Raw genomic sequence first — 20,259 nt, 5'->3', positions numbered from 1 at the left:
TCACTTACTCTTTTTGTTCAGGTACATCTTCCAACAGCATGGAAAGAAAATCCTGGAAAATGAACAAAGCACCACAGTTAGTATGTTTACGAAGAGATAGCTGCACATCTACGTTGCTAGTGAGTGATAGATTTTTAAAGACTGCAGACAGCAGAACAGTAAGAAGAAAGTTTATGTATCTGCTCTGGTGTTATACTGCTCAATTATTTATACAACACACATTATGTTTGTCAGTTTTCCAACCCACTCAAGGAAAAAGTGTCAATATTGATAGAAAATGGGCTTGAAAAGCCTGCTGACTATTTTAACACAATCCTACGTTCCATTTTTTATTTAATCTATAATACACATGCAAACTATATTTAAAGCTGTTAAAAGTTATACTTTTACACATACTGAAAGGCTAAGAAACACCAGAGTTAAGAGCGTCACTTGCATTCTCTTCACCGTGCTTATGATATCACATTGTCTTTAATTATATGACCATGCTTTGTTTTTCTTTTCTTTTATGCACATTCCTGAGCAGAAGATAACACCTACTTCTCATTCCCTGACAAAATTCATGTCACTGTGAACCAACACCAAAATCTTCAAAGAGAAGGTAGATGAAATTTCTTGAATTTAGAAGGAAAGTGCTAGGCCAGTGTAACAGTATTACTGTCATCCTCACAAAAACCAGCCCTCTTTATAGAAGCTACACATGACATCACTCAAAGGTTCTCCAGCACCCCGTGCTATACAAGACATTCACCCTAGTTTTAATGGCAATCGCTTTGACACAATGCACTCTTCTGAATAACCTCATAAGAAGATGATTTATTAATATGAATTATTTGATTATATACTATTTCATAAAGCAATCCACTTTATTAATACGAATTTCTGCGGAGACAAATTTCATAGCATAATAATGTTCCTCACTGCATTATATGAGTAGAGACTGATTTCTAATTGTGAGTACTTGCTTTCTAAGGTCTTGAAGAACGTTTTCTGAAACACGGAAAACTTTAATTTATGGACTGCTATGGCATTCAACAAAATATGCTGTTCTGCTGTGTGACTCTGGCGTTGTTATGGAACCAAAGGAAGAGTGATTGCACAACTGGAACAACTGAGCAACACTGTTATGTCTTCTTCCTTTACATTATAATCAAGATCTGGACTATACTGCTGCACAGTCTGCTTATGAGTAAAGTTGAATTACAGAGTGCCGAAGCTCACTTCGGCAAGAGTGCCATAACTGCCCTAGCACTGGTTCTGTCCAACTACAGTGCACAGATGACTTGATGATAAGGCATGAAATTCTGTGACTTCCTACTACTACTTGTAGTTCTCTACCATTGTTCTGTATATCGATAGAGAACTTCTGTCTCGTTCAACTTGTGGAAACTTTCCTGGAGGTAGAGAGTAAGCTTACACATATAATTAAAGAACATAAAAAATGGAGAAAAGATTGCAATTAGAAATGTTTCAAAGACTTAAGTGTCTGAAAAGTAATACAGAAGTGGTCAACCTTGCCACTGGGTATAGATTGGGTATATATTAATGTATAGACTGGGTATACATTAATGCAGCCACATTAAATGATTGGACTGCATCGTTTTTTTTATGATCAGTCCAATGGTATACTTGAAGATACCTTTGGTATTAACAGTGGTTTTATATTTTGTGTATTTTACTTTGATATTAAACATAACCTTTTTTGATAAAAGCTGTCTTCATCTCACCGGATACCTGCTAAGAATAGAAATCACTCTACACATTTTTAAAACAAGGATTAATCTCTTCTGTTTTATTTTAACTGCTTCTATTTCAATGCTTCAAAACAGAATAGGAAAATGAATTACCACTTACCTCATATTTACATGTCTTTTAATGCTTGCCTATTATCAAGTCTGCCTGACACATCCCTTTATAGGTCTGAAGTTTCAGTTGCTTATAATTTTGTCAAACTTTAACCATCTGGAGTGAAATTTCATCCTCAGGCTATTTTAGTCTTCCTCTCCAGATAAAACAGTTCAGAAGGGTTCAATAGTAAATTTAGAGGACACAGTCTTTTTAAGCTTTGATGCCAGTCTTTTTAAGCTTTGATGCCATTTCTTTAAGAGGTTCTAGTGACCTTACACTTTGAAGCAAAGACTTGTGGATGGGTGGCCAGGGTAGTCACAATCATAAAACAAAATACAGTTTGCATTTTGTCTTTGTGACAAGTAATTCAATGAAGTCAGAAAGAAAATAGGAGTTAGCAATCACATCGCTGCAGTGCTGCATTATTAACAAACTGGCTTACATTCATATTATTCAATTATTTTATAATATTTAATAATATCCTATTATTATTAAATAATTTCAGTTCCCTAGCTACTTCTGTTGCTCTTCCTTGGCTGGAAGCCCAGAGGGTAGAAAACAACTTTTCCCCATATACAGAAACTGTTATTCTGAAGTTTGTGAAATTTTCTTTGGCTAAACTGAAAAAGCCTTTGAAAAAATGAGTTCACACATGTTCACAAAGGATTTGCTAATTCCCTAAAGACCATATTGTATTCCCATATTCCAGACAGAAGCCAACGTTATTGCTCACAACTGCAACTATGGGCTGCTGCTGACCAGATCGAATCTGGATACACACTGTGCACTGAGATCAAGGAGGTTTCCTTGCACCATTAACGCACATAGCACGTCTGGGTCAAAGGCAAAGAAGAGTGGAGACCCAGTGAAGAAGGTCAAGGGATATGACTTTGAGAACACTGGGCATGAAGGCTACCTGAAGCACTAACAAGGCAGATACAAATTTAGAAGACCTTTAATTCCATAACTAAAGATGCTATATGATTAATGCAGTTCTCGTACTGAGCAATTAACCAGCATGTTTTCACCATGAACTGTTATGAAGCACCACACAGCTACCCATCTCTGATCACACATGTTGATATTATATACAGAACACTAAATATTAAAGTAAATAATCCTCTTAACCAAAAGCGCAAATCTAGATATTGTGGCTATTTAAGGTGGTATCAGCCTCTTGAAGTCCTTTCCTCCACATTTCTCCTATTGACTTTACCATCTTTGTAGTACAGGGGTCGTGTCAAGACACCTTAGAGCAAACACAAGCTCATTTGGGGATCAGATAAATTGGAAAAAGTATGCTGATTTTTACTTAACTCAGTGAACAAAGTTTTGGCATTCCTCCTTGTCTTACTGATGCAAAAGTTCAATGTAAAGCCCAGAAAGGGAAGTAGAGAAATCCAAGCTTGTACACACTTTCTGCTAACACTTTGACTCTAGAGCCTAAGCTGTCTCAAACTCATTAAAAATGTTTCCATTTCTTCAGAAGTTACACAAATTCTCACTGTCCACTAAGAATACTGAATATACCACTGCCTAAAATACTGAAATAAACACAGATTCCTTCTATTTAACATGTATAAACATTAAGAACATATATATATGTCAATGGAAAAGATAAAGAATTAAATGTTATATATCAACAGTTCTACCTACAGCTCTTAATCTTTCAACGTCTGTTTAAGACTATCCAGCAGAAAATCATATGTAAGATGTATTTGATTGTTTATTTAAATTACATCCACCTAAATCAAGCAAAAGCTGGAGCTGTGATTCAGCAGGCACGACTTTTGAAATGCTCCCTTGCCAGTTTGCTCTGATCACAATTAAAGATTTTTTTTCCAGTAAAAATGATATTGCTTAACAAACTATCAAGCAGTTTTAAGCTTGAAGGATGCTAAATGGAAGCTAAGAAAATACAAAAACTTTAGGTCAGCAGAGGTGAGAGACTACTACAGCTGAAACGGAAATGTAAAAAGATATTCCACAGCAGGTGACCGAAGTTTGAGACTTAGTAAGTTCAGCAACAATGGGAAGAACTTGTGTACTGTATCATAAAGGGTCATGGCATTTTCAGACATACGGATCTTTTCCCTGACAGAAAACAATTCTACTTGTAAAACTTAGCGCTCCTTTTAAGATCTTCACGCTTGAGACAAGAGGTACAAAAATATGCTTGGATTTTTATATACATTTTATATAAATATATCTTTATATAAATATTTTTTATATATTTATAATTGTTTTATATACATTTTGTTGGACATTACATGTGTGACACATTAGCACACTTTTTCTTCTCTCATCCGCATTAGACATGATTATAAAACTTGTGAGCTCCTCTTAGTTTCACTCCTCTCTGCTATGTTCTCCAGCTTCAGTATCCCTACTTCATTATGATCTCTTTATCCTTTAAAATACAAAGTTTATTAATTATGGAAACAGTATTTCAGAAGAAATAGGATGTTTTCTCACCAAATAAAGCATTGCACTATGTTACGCATTTTTTTTAACCCAGTCATACTGACACTTCAAGAGCAATACCTCACAGATTCCTTCTTTCAAGATGCTTGTACCTCAAATGAAGATATAGCCTAAAGCTAAATAGATTTTATGTATTAACGAAATATATTGTCAAAATGTGCAGTGTAACTAACTGATTCATAAATTAATCAGCTGCCACATAAATTAACAATTTAAACACAGTCAATCTGAAGTTAAAATGTCTGAGCTTGTAAAGTGATTTTATTTCCTTATCTTTGTTAAGACTTAAAATCCACATCAAGCCCACAGATGTCAACAGTTGTTCACTCGGGCTTACAGGTCAGCAAGCATGGAACAGCTGAAGCCAAACTGCAAAGATAAAAGTTTAACTAAAAGAATTATGTAAATGTTCTAGGGGTTGAAACACCAAATTACACACAGACTGCATGCTCAGGCTCCCAGTTCTAGTTAAAGCAAATAGACAGTTGTATGGCTATTTGTCTGTGCAGACACCAATTTTTGGTGTAACAGGATTATAATGATATTTACATGTGTAAACGGGTGTGCAGGAACATGTTGATGAAGGTATACGCACTGAGCCTGGATCCATACATCTGTCTTTACTATTCTCAAGTATAACATAAATTAAGATTTTTTGCAGTCCTGTCTTTTTAACTGTCATTTTACAAGAGCAAATTGTAGCTCTGTCAGACGGGGTGAACACTTCAGACCATAGGCTATTATTACAGCAGATAGAACTACATGAAAATGAAAGCCTGCAAACAATTCAGTTCCCAAGGTGTTCTTGTTTCAATATCAGACTGAACAACATCTTTAACTGCATTAAGAATATCAGCAGCTTGCCCTCCTTTCTATTTATTTATAGTCAGGGAACACTACATTCATTATTTTAAAAAGTTCTTTCAAAGCAGCTACTAAATGAATACTCCCAGAGAAAGGAAAATGGAAGATTTTATTTTTTTAAATCCTTCTCAAAGATTCCAGACTTGTTTTACTTGTCTGTTGATAACTCAACTAAAATAAACAAAAACTACTATTAAGAACATACTGAGCATGTAATCGAAATGAAGGAAAAAAGAAAACTGATTAATGTTTCACATCTGAAGTCATTTCCTTGCACCTGCAGTTCTCATCTAGGAAAAATACTACAAACACCACTGAAAACAAGACTGGTATTCAGAATGTGGGCAATTATTTTCACTGTTTTTACTTTCTTTCTTTCCCACAATTCCTAAAGCTGGGAACCTTTACAATTACTTTGGACAAGGTGAAGGTACAACACTCTGACATTTAAACTTGCCACTCACACCTCTATTTATTTTAAATCTTTTATTCATTTAAACCCCGACAGCATGTTTGTTCAAGAAGGAACTTGAATAATAAACTTTGTACTAACTTGACTTCATTGCTTCTGCATTTTCAGTTCCTGCTGTGATTGTTTATCTCCCTATACCAGATACCAACATAAATATAATCTTTAATATTTCTTACAGAGAAAGTAAATACATTTGCAGTTGAATCTAGATCTATCTCGTTTGTGTTTTTTACCATAGTGACCGAAAAACAGGATGATGTCAAAATTCAGTCTTGCCCTGCTCTAACACTTGCCGATGCTGTAGATTGACTCTTCCAATTAGCTTCAGTAGGGACTGGATCTGGGCTGCTATGAAACAAGGTAAAGGCACAAAAAGCATTACCAAGGCCTTGTGACCTCTTTATACCTGACTCATGAACAGGCATCTAGGAACATTCAAGGCTCTTGCTAAGAATATTTACTGTACGCAACCAGTATACTTTGGTAGTATTGTACACAGTAAAAGTTACACTTCTTCACCAAATAAATCCCTTCAAATGATGAAAAGCATCTGTTTCTGACCTACATACATAGCTACGCACATATTGCACACATTCAAATAAAAAGTAGCCTAAGAAACCTGAAATAAAATCTTGAAAAAAAAAAAAAAGTTTCTATCCAACAGCCCCAGATGAGAAGGTTTCTATCCAACAGCTCCAGATGGTGGTTTCTCAGTGTGGAAGCAGCATATAGTATCTTAGTTTGAGACTAGACTTAGATAAACTTTATATTGACATTTCTTAGCAGAGTGCTGGGCAGAAGGAGAACTCTCTAGTTGATGGTTAGTTCCATTGCAATGCAGCCTAGCTACCATGACTAATAGCATATTGTGCTGGGATGTTTTGCAGCATTTACAGCCTGCTGACACAACTCATCTCATGTCAACCAGGAGACTGATCTAAGAGCAACAAGATAGCTTTTTCTCACAAAAATCCCAGCACCAGAATACAACCAGAATAAAACACTAGGCTGCCTCTGGCTTTTGGCAGTTTCATGATTTCTGTAATTTTCCAAAAGTTTTCAACTGTGTAATAGCTGAAGCTCATATTTATGATTTCAGACACCATAATGGGGACAAGGCTAGTAGAGTCACTAGCATTTTCCACTCTATGCCAAGCACAACTGGTCTGGGTAACATGGTACAGGAAACAGCTGCAGCAGTGGAAACATTAACACCCTCAGCACTGCAAATGTTCCTCCACGGGGCAGAGATATAGCAGTAGAGCTTCTATGCCTACATTTTGTGTGACTTGGCATATGAAAGAATCCACAGGTCAGCGAGTTATTTTTAAAGATACATAGGCACGGATGGCCCCTTCAGAGTGAGAACCAAAATACCAGGCACACTGAGCAAGGAATTACTACCCTAGAAGAGATAGGAATGTCCTAGACTCCATTCACTCAAGATCAGAGACCTCTTTCTCTGTGTTGCAAGGAGACATTTATTTGTAATATTGACTGGTTTCAGAAATTCATTCATGGCGCTCCTGTTCTCTTTTTCCCTGCTCCCCACTCTCATCACATTGCTCTTAGAGTTATGCCAACTATTTGTCACGTTGTGGCTTTTGTTCCAGTCCCATTTTTAGCTGCATTGAATTTAGTGAACTGGTTCACACACCCCACAAATGGTTGTGCTCGCAGCATTACCGAAGCAACAAGCTGCTGTGCTGACTTCATCACCAATGACACGATTCGTACAACTTTGGGTTTGGAGAGCTATTCCTCCTCTCCTTTCTCAAAACAAAACACTGGAAGACAAGACCATCACTCTTTTAATGCTACAGCATGGGTTACAGGACTCTTTCAGAAAGGCCTGGGGGAGATTAATTTCTATGTATAACCCCAGATAGGTTTTCTACCTAACTGATGCTACAATATTCTGTTGTATGTCTTGCTCAATCTTTCCTTTTAAAGCTGTTCTACGTTGTATGACATAATTACATACCATTTATGTCAGAGAGAGAACAAGCTAAGTCTGTAGTTCAAGTGATTAATATACGCACCTGGACATTGAGATGGCAGATTCTGATTCCTAATCCGATGTTATTTTTTTTAAATCTTGCCTTTACCAATCCAGGAAGAAATCCTATTCTAGGAGAATCCTATTCTAGGAGAATAATTGTTCTTAAGAATAGGCTGCCACTGCATGTTGTCACTGTCAGAAAAACTCTATTGAAAGAAAGAAGCAGTGTATCTTAAATATCCCTTGTGGATTTATGCTTTGGTAATAAAAGAAAAGAATACTGTTTTAGAAAGCGTGGGAGAAAGGAGCATGATGAGGAAACCTTTAAAGATGCTGTGACAAGACTGTAATAACAGTGGGTGCAATGCCATACAGTGATGGGGACACACATTTTGTGGGAAGGATGCAGTCCTCATAAGAACTACTGTGAAAATAAAAGAATTGAATGAAGCTGCATGCAGAGAGGAAGGAAATAAAGTCAGAAAATAACATGCACACGGTTACTATTTATAGAGGTTTTCAGTTACATTCCTACTCTGTGTTTCTTCTCTGTCAGAAACAGAGTTATCTGGTAAAAGACTGAATGATCACAGCCAAAGTCCAGAAGCTAAAAGAGTACAGGAGACAAATACGGGAGAGTAGATGTCCTGTGCTTGAGAACATCAGTACCTATGAACATATGAACATGACCTTCCCTAGTATCAAGCTAACGGTTTAAAAAAAAAAATCAATTACTTATATTATCTGATACTATCAGGGTATCAGATTTATGGATCACCCTGAAAAAAGGTATTGCCTTCTAGTAGGTAGAAATTTCATCAATATTGATAAGCAACAATTTCCTTTGTCTTTCCACCACAACCAGTAACAGTCATTTAGACAGTCAAGCAGAAAATGTAGGTCATTTGTTTTTTCAAAAAGTGAGTAGCAACCCTAAACACAGTACCTGAGAAAGGACAAGCTGTCCATGGAACTTATTGACAAATTTTCGTAAAGATGCAAGATATGAAGCCCCTCCTATTCTCCTTGCCAGAGACCGCAAAAGGAAGTAACCCTGCAAGAAATTAAGCCAGAAACAAATAGGATGACATGAATTTGCTGATATCTAGAAAGAAAAAAGTCTTTGTAATATTAGTAAAGCAATCTCAATAAAAATCAGCTTACAACACTCACCTTCAAATAGTGAACCTGCATGAAGATTTTTTCTGCTTTAAGACCATGCTTGACAATGGAGGCACCAGACTCACTCACTTCTCCTGTGCTCTCCTTGTTAGGCCTAAAATGGTAACAGGCTAATGAAGTCTTGGATAAGTAAGTAAAGAAATAACTCATACACCACATGTTCTTATAGTTGAAGCACTGTGAACGTCATAGTAACTCGTGAGAAGTTCAGCTGGGGTAAAAATGAAGGCCATCACCAAGCTGGTATACTCTCTTCACTGCCAGCATGACATCGGGTTGCATGCCATCCTACAGTGTACAGGGAAAGTATGAACAAAGAAAAAAATATAAAATATGTTTTGAACAAAAGGGAAGGGAAGGAAGGATATTGCAATAATTATTTTCAACTACAGATTCTCTTCTTCTTCCTGAATGTTGGCTTAACAGCTTAAACAGCTATACTTGCAAAAATAAGCTTTTTCATTTGCATGTAATACAGTGCAGAAGAAACCGTGTTCTGGCTTTCATTTTGCTGTTTGGTGTTGGAAGAAAAGCTTTGAAATTTTAAAAGAGGAGGCCTTACAAACACGCACACACACATTTGGGGTTTTCAAACAAGTATAGAACAAACCTACTTCTTCACTGTCTGATTTTAAAATGCAATATATTATCTGGTGTGCCAGAAGTTTACGCTAGTAAAGTTTTGAGGGCTCCTAGACTCTTAGAAGCATAAACTAAGATTAAAGAGAAGCTATGAATACATTGCTTCTTCCATCCAGAAAACATGCCAGCTAACAGCGGTTTGAGAATAGATGCCTGTCTTTGCAGCCTACCCCGTGACTGAAAACAACATCTCCAAGTCTTCTTGTGGATTTTGAAGGGCCAGCCTCAGAAACCAAACATATTTTCCCGCAGTTCAATAGAACAGGGGCAACACAGGCCACAGCAGTTCAGGCTTCTTCAAACCACATCGTCCACACACTTCTCATGAGCCAGTTCCAGTGATCAAATTTCTTTCAGGGCCACGTCTGCTTTGAGAAAAACATTCTTCCTTTTTTGTGTCTGTGTAATATTTTCTTACTGCAGTTTTCCCAGTAATAAGAAAGAGTGCTAAGCCATTTTTTCTCTTCAAGTGCTTTGTTCAGAACCTGTACACATCAAATTCCCTACACACATTAAAGTCACAGATAAAAGTTAACTGGTTGAAATAAAAAAGTAAATGCAGCTTCATTTTTTTCATTGCTCCTAACACAGTCCTTTACAATGCAATATTTTTTGTTTTCTATCAAGGGAGATTTTCCTTCAACATTGAAGGATGGAGACGAATAACTGACATCTTATCCCACGGTAACTCCAGCTCTTCAAGACAATATAACCATTGCAGACCCACTGCAGAGGAGAGGAGATGCACCTATCTGCCATTTGGATCACTCTCCTGAATGTAAGGCCTGCTGGAATTTCATATGCAACTTTTCATTTTTCACTGCATATACAGAAAGACAGCCAAAATGCTTCTTGCTTCTCTCATAATAAATAGTCCAGTGTATAGATTTTGAAAACCAGAGCTTGAGCACAGGCTACAGGATTCACACTAAACTGATGTAACTCCCATCATCAGAGTTATTCTAAATTAAGCAACAGCACCCTGAGGGAAGTGGTCACAGCACCAAACCTGCCAGAGTTCAAGAAGTGTTTGGACAATGCTCTCTGATTTTTGGGTGGTCCTGTATGGAGCCAGGAGCTGGACTTAATGATCCTTGTGGGTCCCATCTAACTTGGGATATTCTACTATTCTGTGATTCTTTCTTTTCTCTTCCAACTTTGTGTCTGTGTAAATCCTAGTAGGTGACTAGAAAGCCATCTCTCTTCTGGATGTTGCAACTCAGGAAATTCCTGTTGCCAAGGATATATATATATATACCCTAGACGATGTCTGCAGAAGTGTGTGAATATTCAGAAAGGCACCCTGTTCTGTAGTGTCAGTACTTCAGCACACTAATTTAAAGCAACACTGAGTATATTTACAACACATTGAAGGTACGGAGACTGAAAGTTTGTTACACTGACCTACAAAACCTGGCATCTAACCTACTAGATTCAGCTAGGCATAATGACTAAGGCAAGCTGATTCAAGCTATTCAATCTGCTACCTGGCAGATTTTTGATACTGGCAGTATTTCTAATGAAGCAAAAGATGCTGCTTTTGCCTGCCAGGCAGAAAACTACATTATACAAAGTAAAATTACAAATCACTTGGATGGTAATTGAATGGTCTGATGTGATCATGAAAAGGTATGCAGAGACTATGAGAGACAGTCTAAAAGGCACATTTCCTATCAGATTATTGATAAAATAAAACACCTATAGAGGAGGCACAGAGCATTGTTTCAGGAGGAAAACAGGTAAGGTCACTGACTTGACTCAAGTGGAACTCAGAGACAAATACAGAATTAGATGTCAACACTGGTTTGTCTTCATTAAAGATCTCAAGCTGAAGTTCAGTCACAAGGACCAGGACAAGAAACAATCTCAACACAAGTGTTTGGTGTCACTGAATGGAATGGACTACTCAAGTCTTCCTTGTTTTCAAATAAGATGACAGTGTTGTCATTGATGCTGACCACTAAAATGAGTGCCAAGACATACTTTGCAGGTGCTTTTATCATTCAGACTTCCTTCAAACTCTGTGAGAAAACACACATGATTTTGTCTGATATTATGTCTTTATGATATGAGCACTACATTTCAATGTCATAATCTATTTCTTCAATACTAAGATATGCTGGTGCAGCCTTTCAGACCTGCTGCCTACTGAAAAGACACTTACCTATTTCTTTCACAACTAGCTTCAGTTTTTTAACAGCTAGCATCCAAGATGCTACTATAACGTATTATCAAATATTCATAATAAGAATAATAATCACCATCATAAGCTGATGATCATCATAATAAGCTGATGATCAGTTTGCTGAGTGGCTTTCACCTCATGTGAATAGCTATTCATTTCCTTGATCAAGAGTTAATATGATCAACTGTCAAATTTTGAGCAAGGTTTTCCTGCTGTCAGAAGAAAGCACAGAAAATCATACAGCTAGCAGGGAACAAAAGAAACAGGTGAAGAATAAGCTTATGCTAAGGAAGTGTGCTGGCTGATTTCTGTATTCCTGACAGAATCGGCAGGAAGGGACAGCTATCATTTACTTTAATATCCTTTCATAAAATCACAAGCCTGAACCAGCAAAAGCCTCAATACACATTCAAAACCTCATGCAATTCAAATACTCTGAATTTTCTCTCTTATAGACCAACATTGGAAAGCACACATATATTTTCAGGTGAAAAAACAAAACAGTAAATATGTAAAGAGCAAATATATTCAAGTCCATGCTACAAAAACAGTAAAAATATTTATATCAGAATTGAAAACAGAGGAAAGTCCTTAAACGCAACCACAGGAAACTAACGAAATTAGGCAGGAACTGACAGAATCCCAAACTGGCAATATGATCCTCTCCTAAAGTGCATAGTTGTGGCATACTTTTCAGAAAAGAAATGATTTGTCATTCTTTTGTATTAGGATTGAGAATACCACCACTATGTAAAACGTAAGCAGCATGCTTATTACAGAGACTTTTGACTACTAATTGTGTAAGTCAATTGAAAACTTAAGTTTCAAATTCAAGATCACAGAATCATAGAATAGTTTGGATTGGAAGGGACCTTTAACAATCATCCAGTTCTGCTCCCCTGCCGTGGGCAGGGACACCTTCCACTAGACCACGAAAGCCCCATCCAGCCTGGCTTTGAACACCTCCAAGGATGGGGCATCCACAGCTTCACTGGGCAACCTGTTCCACTGCCTCACCTCATAGCAAAGAACTTCTTCCTAATATCTAATCTAAATTTCCATTTTTTTAGTTAAAAAACATTACTCCTTGCCCTATTACTGTAACCCATGTCAAAGAGTCCCTCCCCATCTCTCCTGTAGGCCCCCTTTGGATAGTGGAAGGCTGCTACAAGGTCACCTCAGAGCCTTCTCTGCTCCAAACTGAACTTCCCCAACTCCCTCAGCCTGTTTTCACAGGAGAGGTGCTCCAGCCCTCTGATCATCCTCTTGACCCTCCTCTGGATCTGCTTTAATAAGTCCATGTCCTTCTCATGCTGGGGGTCCCAGAGCTGAATGCAGCACTCTAGGTGGGCTCTCATGAGAGTGGGTTAGAGGGCAAGAATCACCTTCCTGGACCTCCTAGATAAATAGTTACTTCCTGAATTTCAAACTCATATCTTGACCCTTAGAAAAATAATTTAAAAAATTTACAACACATATACATTTTATTAAAAGTAACAACTACATAATTAACACAAAAGAAGATAAACGTGATTCCATGATGTTGAAAATGGAAAACATACATCCAGATAAGTGTCATATCACAAGAACCAATGTTCATAAAAATAATTTATTTTAAAGCAAATAAAGCAATAAAAAACAGACAGTCCGTCAATAGTTACATTTCTAGCAGCTGTACGGCAGCTAGTGATAAGGCTGACTTTTGAATTTATAGCTATCATCAAATTGCTCACTGACTCTGCTTACAAGTATGATACACAATTCATTAATAAGCATGAATTAGACCAGATCAATGAAAGGCTACAGTTATGCAAAGTTGGTTACTTGTTTTCAGATGGCATGAGGCCACTGAGTGGAATTTCTGTGTTGCCAAACAGTGTCCAGTGCCCAAATACAAAAGGCTTTTAGGTCTGAATGGAAAAGCAAAAAAGAAAGGAAGACCTTAAAATGAAAGAAATGGCTTCAGTCTTCCAAAAACATGCAGAAGATTATTATAAAAATATGGGGGCCAGTTTGTTTTTCAGTTCCAGTTTGTGAAGAAAAAGACGAAATCTACAAAGTGTGAAATGATCAAGATTTAAAATTAGTATTAGTAAACAATTCTTAACTTTTAGCACCAAAACAGCTTTGCTGTGTAAACTTCTCATTCGGAGGTCCCTAAGAACCTGTTGGATAATACCTGCTTATGATTATCTGTATATATTGCCTGTATGTGAGGATAGGAGACTACATAATCTCTTGATTTACCTCTGTGATTTGGTCAATGTATGGCTAAATTGAGTTCAGATTAGTAAATGTGATTTTCCTGGTCAAAGACTGTGGAGAGACAATCAGTGGAGATGTTAGGCAGCCACTCTAGACGCTTCAAGATAAAAGACTATGGCAAACTCCCAAGACACCAATCAGAACAGCCCAGATGATTAAATCATTAGCAAAGCAGGAATCCTTTTATGATCTAATATCTTCAGCAACGTGAGAAGAAGCCTTCAGCTTAGCATCTGGTACCGAAAGACCAAAATCTTGTTTAAATAGCATTAGTCATTTCCAAAGAGAAAGCAGATTTATACTGTTTATTATGCATTTTCCTTTGTTTTTTAAAGCTTCATTCACCTTGGCAGTTAGGTGCTACACTCTTGTATGTGCTTGTCTTCAACCACACAATATGAATCTGTTACAGCTTCAAACAGTGAACTTTGTTCAGGAAATGGTCTCTTTTATTTCTTCCCTCCCCCGAATAGAGGCTCTTGTAAACTGCTTAGAGACATTTAATATCAGGCTAAATCCCATCCTTTTGGAAAGCTTTCTATAACAAACAGAAAAGCAATTGCATTATATAGAAGATGAATAACCTACTCAATTTAAGTTGACTTCTCTTTTTTCTTCAGAAGGAAATAAGGAAATGCAGTAATTTAATTAGAAGATTTGGATGTATGTCCTCTGAAGGGAGAAAATGTTAGAAAACGGGATTGGGGTGGAGAGGGAGGGGGAGAACATGCAAAAGCGAAGATTACAGTGCTGTAGCTTTACCTTAAGACTTGCAGCTCTTCTTCAGAATTCTGCACCTCATCTCTGAGCCGTCGCCAGCGAAGTAAAGCTTTCAATTCCTGCTGTGCTTTTTCTTCATCATGTGACAGCTGCTTAGTGTACGAAAAACACAGATCATTGATTGCCGTTTCACAAGAGGCAACAATAATTTTCAGAGAGAAACACGTTTTGTTTTCCTTTAATGCGCAGGCAATGCAAGAAACAGTATAAACACCCGTATTAAAAAATATAGTCACACCTCATGTTCTAAGAGTTAACAGCAGCACAATGAAAAACAGAAGCCTCACTGGGTGCATCAAATCAATAGTTGGTTAAATATTTCTGTCTGAGGATAGAGCAAGGCATGTTGCTTTCCCTTTAGTGACTGGCTGCAGGTGAACTGAACATACTGTACAGATACCTCGCTTATCGGTTCTGATTGCATCTTTACTTTTCCCAGCCTTGAAAGCAAAGAGTTGCTCTATGTCCTGACTTCACCCCTCTTCCCTACTACTTCTGCCACCCTGGTGAAAGCTCCCTGTTGCATTTTCCCACATTAACACAGCATCAAGAGATGCATGCTTATGAAATAAATGCTAGATTGTCAGCTTACAAATCAACAACTAATTTACACTTTTTGTTACAAAAAAGGACAGGAAATGGGAGAAGCTAAAAGCAGCTCATGTTCTCCTGCATTACACCAGTATTCAGTCACAACTGGAATTATTGTCAGGCAGCAGAGAATTCACCGATAATCCTCCAATTCTAGGATTACACAGCACCAAAACTACTCAATAATTATAAAAAGAAAAAAAAAAAAAGATTTTCTGATCTTTTAAATTAACTGTGAATAATCACCCTGTTTTGCTGCTCACTGCTTTCTATTCAGCTATATGGAAGGATGCCTACTACAATGAAAATGCTTTCCAGTGACTCACACAAGTGTAACAGGACTAATACAGGATTAATATGGGCAGCCCACAGTAGAGGAGTGATGCTTAATGCAAGAGCAGAAACGAATTTTTAGGACCAGAATGGAAAAGCGAAGTGTTTGGATAGCCTTCACCTCTTTCTCATTGCAGAAGCATGGTAAGTGAGAAGGAATTCTCTTTTGTTCAATGCTATAAATATGCCTGATACGTAATAAAACGGAGGCTCAGAAGAGCTCGCGATGTCAGATCCCAGTCCCACCTGCTCTTCCACAGATGGAGCTCTGCAAACTCTAACAGCAGTCAGAGCCTAACTGACACCAGCACAAGAAGAAATCACGAACACACGAAATGCTTGAAATAGCAGAAGTATGACAAAAATAAGAGTCGAATCAGAAAACCGCTTTACTAGGTGACATGCAATTTATGAGCTTTTCACTTTAAGAAGGGCAATGATTTCTAAGCCTCTGACAAGATGGTAGCTCTTGCTAGACACTGTAAGACATAAAAAAGTATAAGCGTTGGCACTGTAATTCATTTTGTTTTAAGGCTTGCCATTTGGCTATACACGGGGCAAAAGCAAACCATTTACATCAGGTAACTGAAATATTATGATATTCAGTAAGATGCTGCTGATTACTCCACTTTCAGGAACACGATGTAAGTGGAGAGAATGCAGAGCACCTGTTTGATAGCTGAACAGTATTATTTAAGTCATGTATTTGTGGGAAAGTAATCATTGACAAGCAGATGTTTCCATTCCTATTTGCACTAACCTTTACCTCTGTAAAGATCAGTGTTCATTGTGGAAAGAAAGAATTAAAAAACAAAATAGCATGCAAATTCCAATATTTTTTTTTAAACTTAGTCGCATAACACGAGGTTTTATTTATATCTAATATATATATATATTAGATATATATTAGATATAAATATATATATTATTTTATATATATATAATATATTTTATATATTATATTATGCATGTTGTATATATAATATATAGTATTATTTAGTATATATATAGTATTATTATAGTATAGTTTCCACATGATTCAGTTGAGAAGTGACACATCATCACCTTACCTGTTGTGCCCTAGCCCAAAATACATCTTCTAAGAAAGTGGCAAATCCTTCACTTATCCACTCTTCAGTCCAATCACGAGCCCCAATGGCCAGTCCAAACCAAGCATGAGCAATTTCATGGCACAGACGTGTTCCACAGAGATGGCGCCCCCCAGGTAATACACTCTGTGACAGGAAGATGATGTGTGGGCTGTACAGTGGGAATGAAGGACAAAATACATTATAGACCTGTTGTAACGCACATTCTATGACCATAATAATATATAGGCTTTATTAGCCTTGTCAGCCTGTTATTACTATATGCATGCTAGGTCATGACAAACGGTTTATAGTTCAGGCATTTTTAGGAGTCGGGTTGTGTTTTATCATATGTTGGCAGATAATTAAATTAAAATTTTGCCAAGCACTCGTTTTGTATTCAACTGTCAAACAGCTATTGCCTTTAGAAAGTAACTTAAACCAAAGTTTTATATTTTTCAAATTACAAGACTGATTTATTTCAACAGAAGCATTTATACATAAGCCACAATAATAAAAGATGAGCAGGTGTGAATATGGGTAGTACGTATTTATCAGTTAAATGATCAAAGCTGGAAATAAATAAAGCAGAAACATTTTATAAAGAAAACAAATCACTACCCAGAAGAAAAAGAGCCATGTATAGTAGAGCTCATGTGCTCATTACAACTTAAAACAAGTTTAAAAGATACCAACTCATGGTAAGAGGTGATGGTTTGCACAAATGCAGTGGAAGAAGAGCACCCTTCACAGAAGTGAAAAGAAAGCTTAGATACCCACTAAATGTCTCATTTTCACTACAGGAGAAAACAACACAATCTGTATCAACTCTGCTTTGCAGTCAAGTACTAAAAGAAGAAATCTGGGACAAAAAACCTGCTATGCATACTTGCCCTGCTATGGAAAACACACTGAACTGCAAGTTTCTGCAGTTCCCAGCTCTTGTTCTGCTGTAAGGCAGTTTCTGTTATGCTTACAGATGTTGTAGATGTTAATGTCTTAAAAGTTACATAATTTTACGCCTGGGAAAAAAAAGAGTAGGAGAACTAAGACTCTATGACTAACATAGGAGGGATTAAAGGGGCATGGTGCCACTAATGGGACCTGCAAGGACACAAACCACCAACACCATCTGCAGAGTATTCCTGCACTAACCCTAGGCATCCATAATCTCCTTTTCGACTGTTTTCTCAGTTCCAGCCAGTTAGAAAGGAAATAAAGAACAATGGTAATACCTTCAAGACCACAGGTCTTTAAAATTAAGTCTAGCTTTCCGAGCGTGGGAGGGGAGCGCATGGCCTTAAGACATTTCCAAGAGTCAAATATTATTCGTGAGCGTTCCATAGAGCATCCCCACCCACCCTACCCTTCCGCTGGAAATGTTGTAACACCCACAGTTTTCGTGCAACTGGTTGAGTATCTGGAACTGAGAACGTAAAATATGACACACACTTAAGTAGAAAAACATACTCAGTAACCATCTCCTTGTAGAATAATAATAGTAATAGTAATAGTAAATATAATCCAGCAAAACAAGTTGATTTCTTACATTATTTCTTGCAATGCCAAATGATTGAAATGTAAGTACCAATAGAGGAATCAAGTCACAAAGAACACATCAAGAAAAAAAATGCAGCTCTAGAAATCTTAGCCAAAAGCAATTCCGATTGAGAGAAGTGAAGAAGAGAGAAGGGAAGAGTGAGCACAGAAGCTGCAGAACATGATGAGCCTTTTATTACAAACCCCTACTGAGAAGAATAACTGCAGCTTTGGGGGCACCACTTTGGTCAGTGGTAAGTAAATGACCCCTAACTGTGGCATGTGTACAGTGCTACAAAGAAAAAATGCAGAAATGGACCAAGTAAATAACATTCCAGACATACTGCTGGTTGTGCTTTGGCCATTTATTTCAGCAAAATACAAGTAATTTCATGCCTTATAAACAAGCTCAACACTACTGTAGGTATACATATAATAAAAGTAAAGATTCTAGTTCCTTCTCTTTCCAATTAAATAATAGAAATGCCACAATTAGAAAATCTTCTCCTTTACAAAAGGATTAAAAAGCACTTTAGAGAGAAAAAGGAACATGGGTTAAATTTTGGGCAAGGAATATGAATACAACTTTCTACAAGGTCAAAAATAAGATTATGTGCAGCAGTGGGATTTCATTTTAGAGTCTCAGTACAGCCAACAACTTCCTTTCCTGAGAACACCTTAAATAATCCCTTTATTCTGTTTTCCCTTAACAAACAACTAAACGTCCAACTCAGAGCTTCGTACAACAGCAGGTACCACTACAGAGCAGTGCAAAGTTCCCATTTATGTTAAGAATAATTTTCTCAAAGACTGAACATGCTTTTATACTATGTCCAGCACCTACTACTTTGGGGAGAAATTTGATTCTATGTATTATGTTAAAATACAGATTCTCTGTTTCCAATACATGTTTGAATTCCAGAAGCTCTGCTCCACCTTTACTCATCTCACCTAAATCCCTAAGTCTATTTTTTTAACAAGTGGGATGTACAACATCATTCATTGTTACTATTAGTGGTGTTGCTCAAAAATTCAGTAATTCAAGAAAGTGGCCATGTGAAAATTAAGATAATTTGGATGATGATTAAATTGCAATAATTATACATATATATATATATTATACATATAATGAAATATATATACATATATATTTTTAAACCAGAATAGGAATTTGAACCTCATACCATCCATCTGATTTATTAGAAATGAATTATAATGCTTGGTATCTGTTGCTTTCACTGGAATTAAAAAGGAAATAAATCTGTTCATGCACTAGGAAGGGACAAAGGTGATTCAGCTCCACAATTATATCAAGACCTGACAAGGTATGCCCAGCCTTTATATGACTCGAGCTGGTGTCTTTTCAAGTCTGGCCCAAGTTTCTAAAGCAGGTCAGAACAGGTTAGCTCGATGCAGTAAGGAAGGTGGGAAACCTCTCCCAGTTTAAAAAAAAAAAAAAAAAAAAAAAAGGAAAGAAAGAAAGAAAGAAAAAGAAAAACCCCACCAGTCCTTCCCAGGAAGCTGGAGAATTTCCCAATAGCTCTTACAGAAAAATAGAAGTTAATGACTTGTTTTCAACAAGTACACACTTGGTTATACTTTTAAAGCAAAAGGTTATTATTCTGACCAGAATTACACCCTTATAACTTAGATCTTTGTACAGAAAGAAGGAACAAGCTCTTTATCCAAGTAAAACTACAGTTAAGGGAAATATCAACTCTGTAACTATGGTATGAAGGGAAGCATATGAAGGAAAATATGAACTCCAAAGGGAAAGAATTTTTTGGTGTGAAAGGCCAAGGGGTCCTTGTGTTCTAATCATCTGAATCCACTCAAGTAGATGTTCTTAATAAATGTTCTCTGTAACAAATAAAAGGTTTCCAATGAGTCCTAGAGCTCTGAGCAGTAATATGACCAGTTTAGAAGCCAAGTTTCTGAAAGCAATTTTGCAAAACTTCTTCTCCAGGCTTATGACTTGATGCAG

The 20,259-nt window shown here is 37.0% G+C and overlaps 1 protein-coding gene across 10 annotated transcripts in view; it reads right to left on the bottom strand.

The window, feature by feature from the left end:
* Positions 1–20,259, bottom strand: part of AOPEP (aminopeptidase O (putative)) — a 199,733-nt gene that overhangs the window by 101,277 nt on the left and 78,197 nt on the right. For 5 of the 10 annotated variants that reach the window (XR_011091064.1, XM_068666251.1, XM_068666252.1 and 2 more), the window contains 5 exons: positions 16,719–16,908; positions 14,707–14,816; positions 8,844–8,946; positions 8,617–8,724; positions 9–52 (listed from right to left, as the gene is read on the bottom strand). Coding sequence is in view for 9 of the 10 variants with exons in the window: in XM_068666251.1 (XP_068522352.1) it covers positions 9–52; positions 8,617–8,724; positions 8,844–8,946; positions 14,707–14,816; positions 16,719–16,908 (555 nt within the window). In the remaining variant the exon portion in view is untranslated. The remainder of the gene's footprint in view (positions 1–8; positions 53–8,616; positions 8,725–8,843; positions 8,947–14,706; positions 14,817–16,718; positions 16,909–20,259) is intronic. The other 5 variants (XM_068666255.1, XM_068666258.1, XM_068666259.1 and 2 more) reach the window with 3 other exon arrangements.

The sequence above is a fragment of the Anas acuta genome, chromosome Z, assembly GCF_963932015.1.
Source record: "Anas acuta chromosome Z, bAnaAcu1.1, whole genome shotgun sequence".
NCBI classification, from domain to species: Eukaryota; Metazoa; Chordata; class Aves; order Anseriformes; family Anatidae; genus Anas; species Anas acuta.
This window is presented reverse-complemented; position numbering and strand designations above follow the sequence as displayed.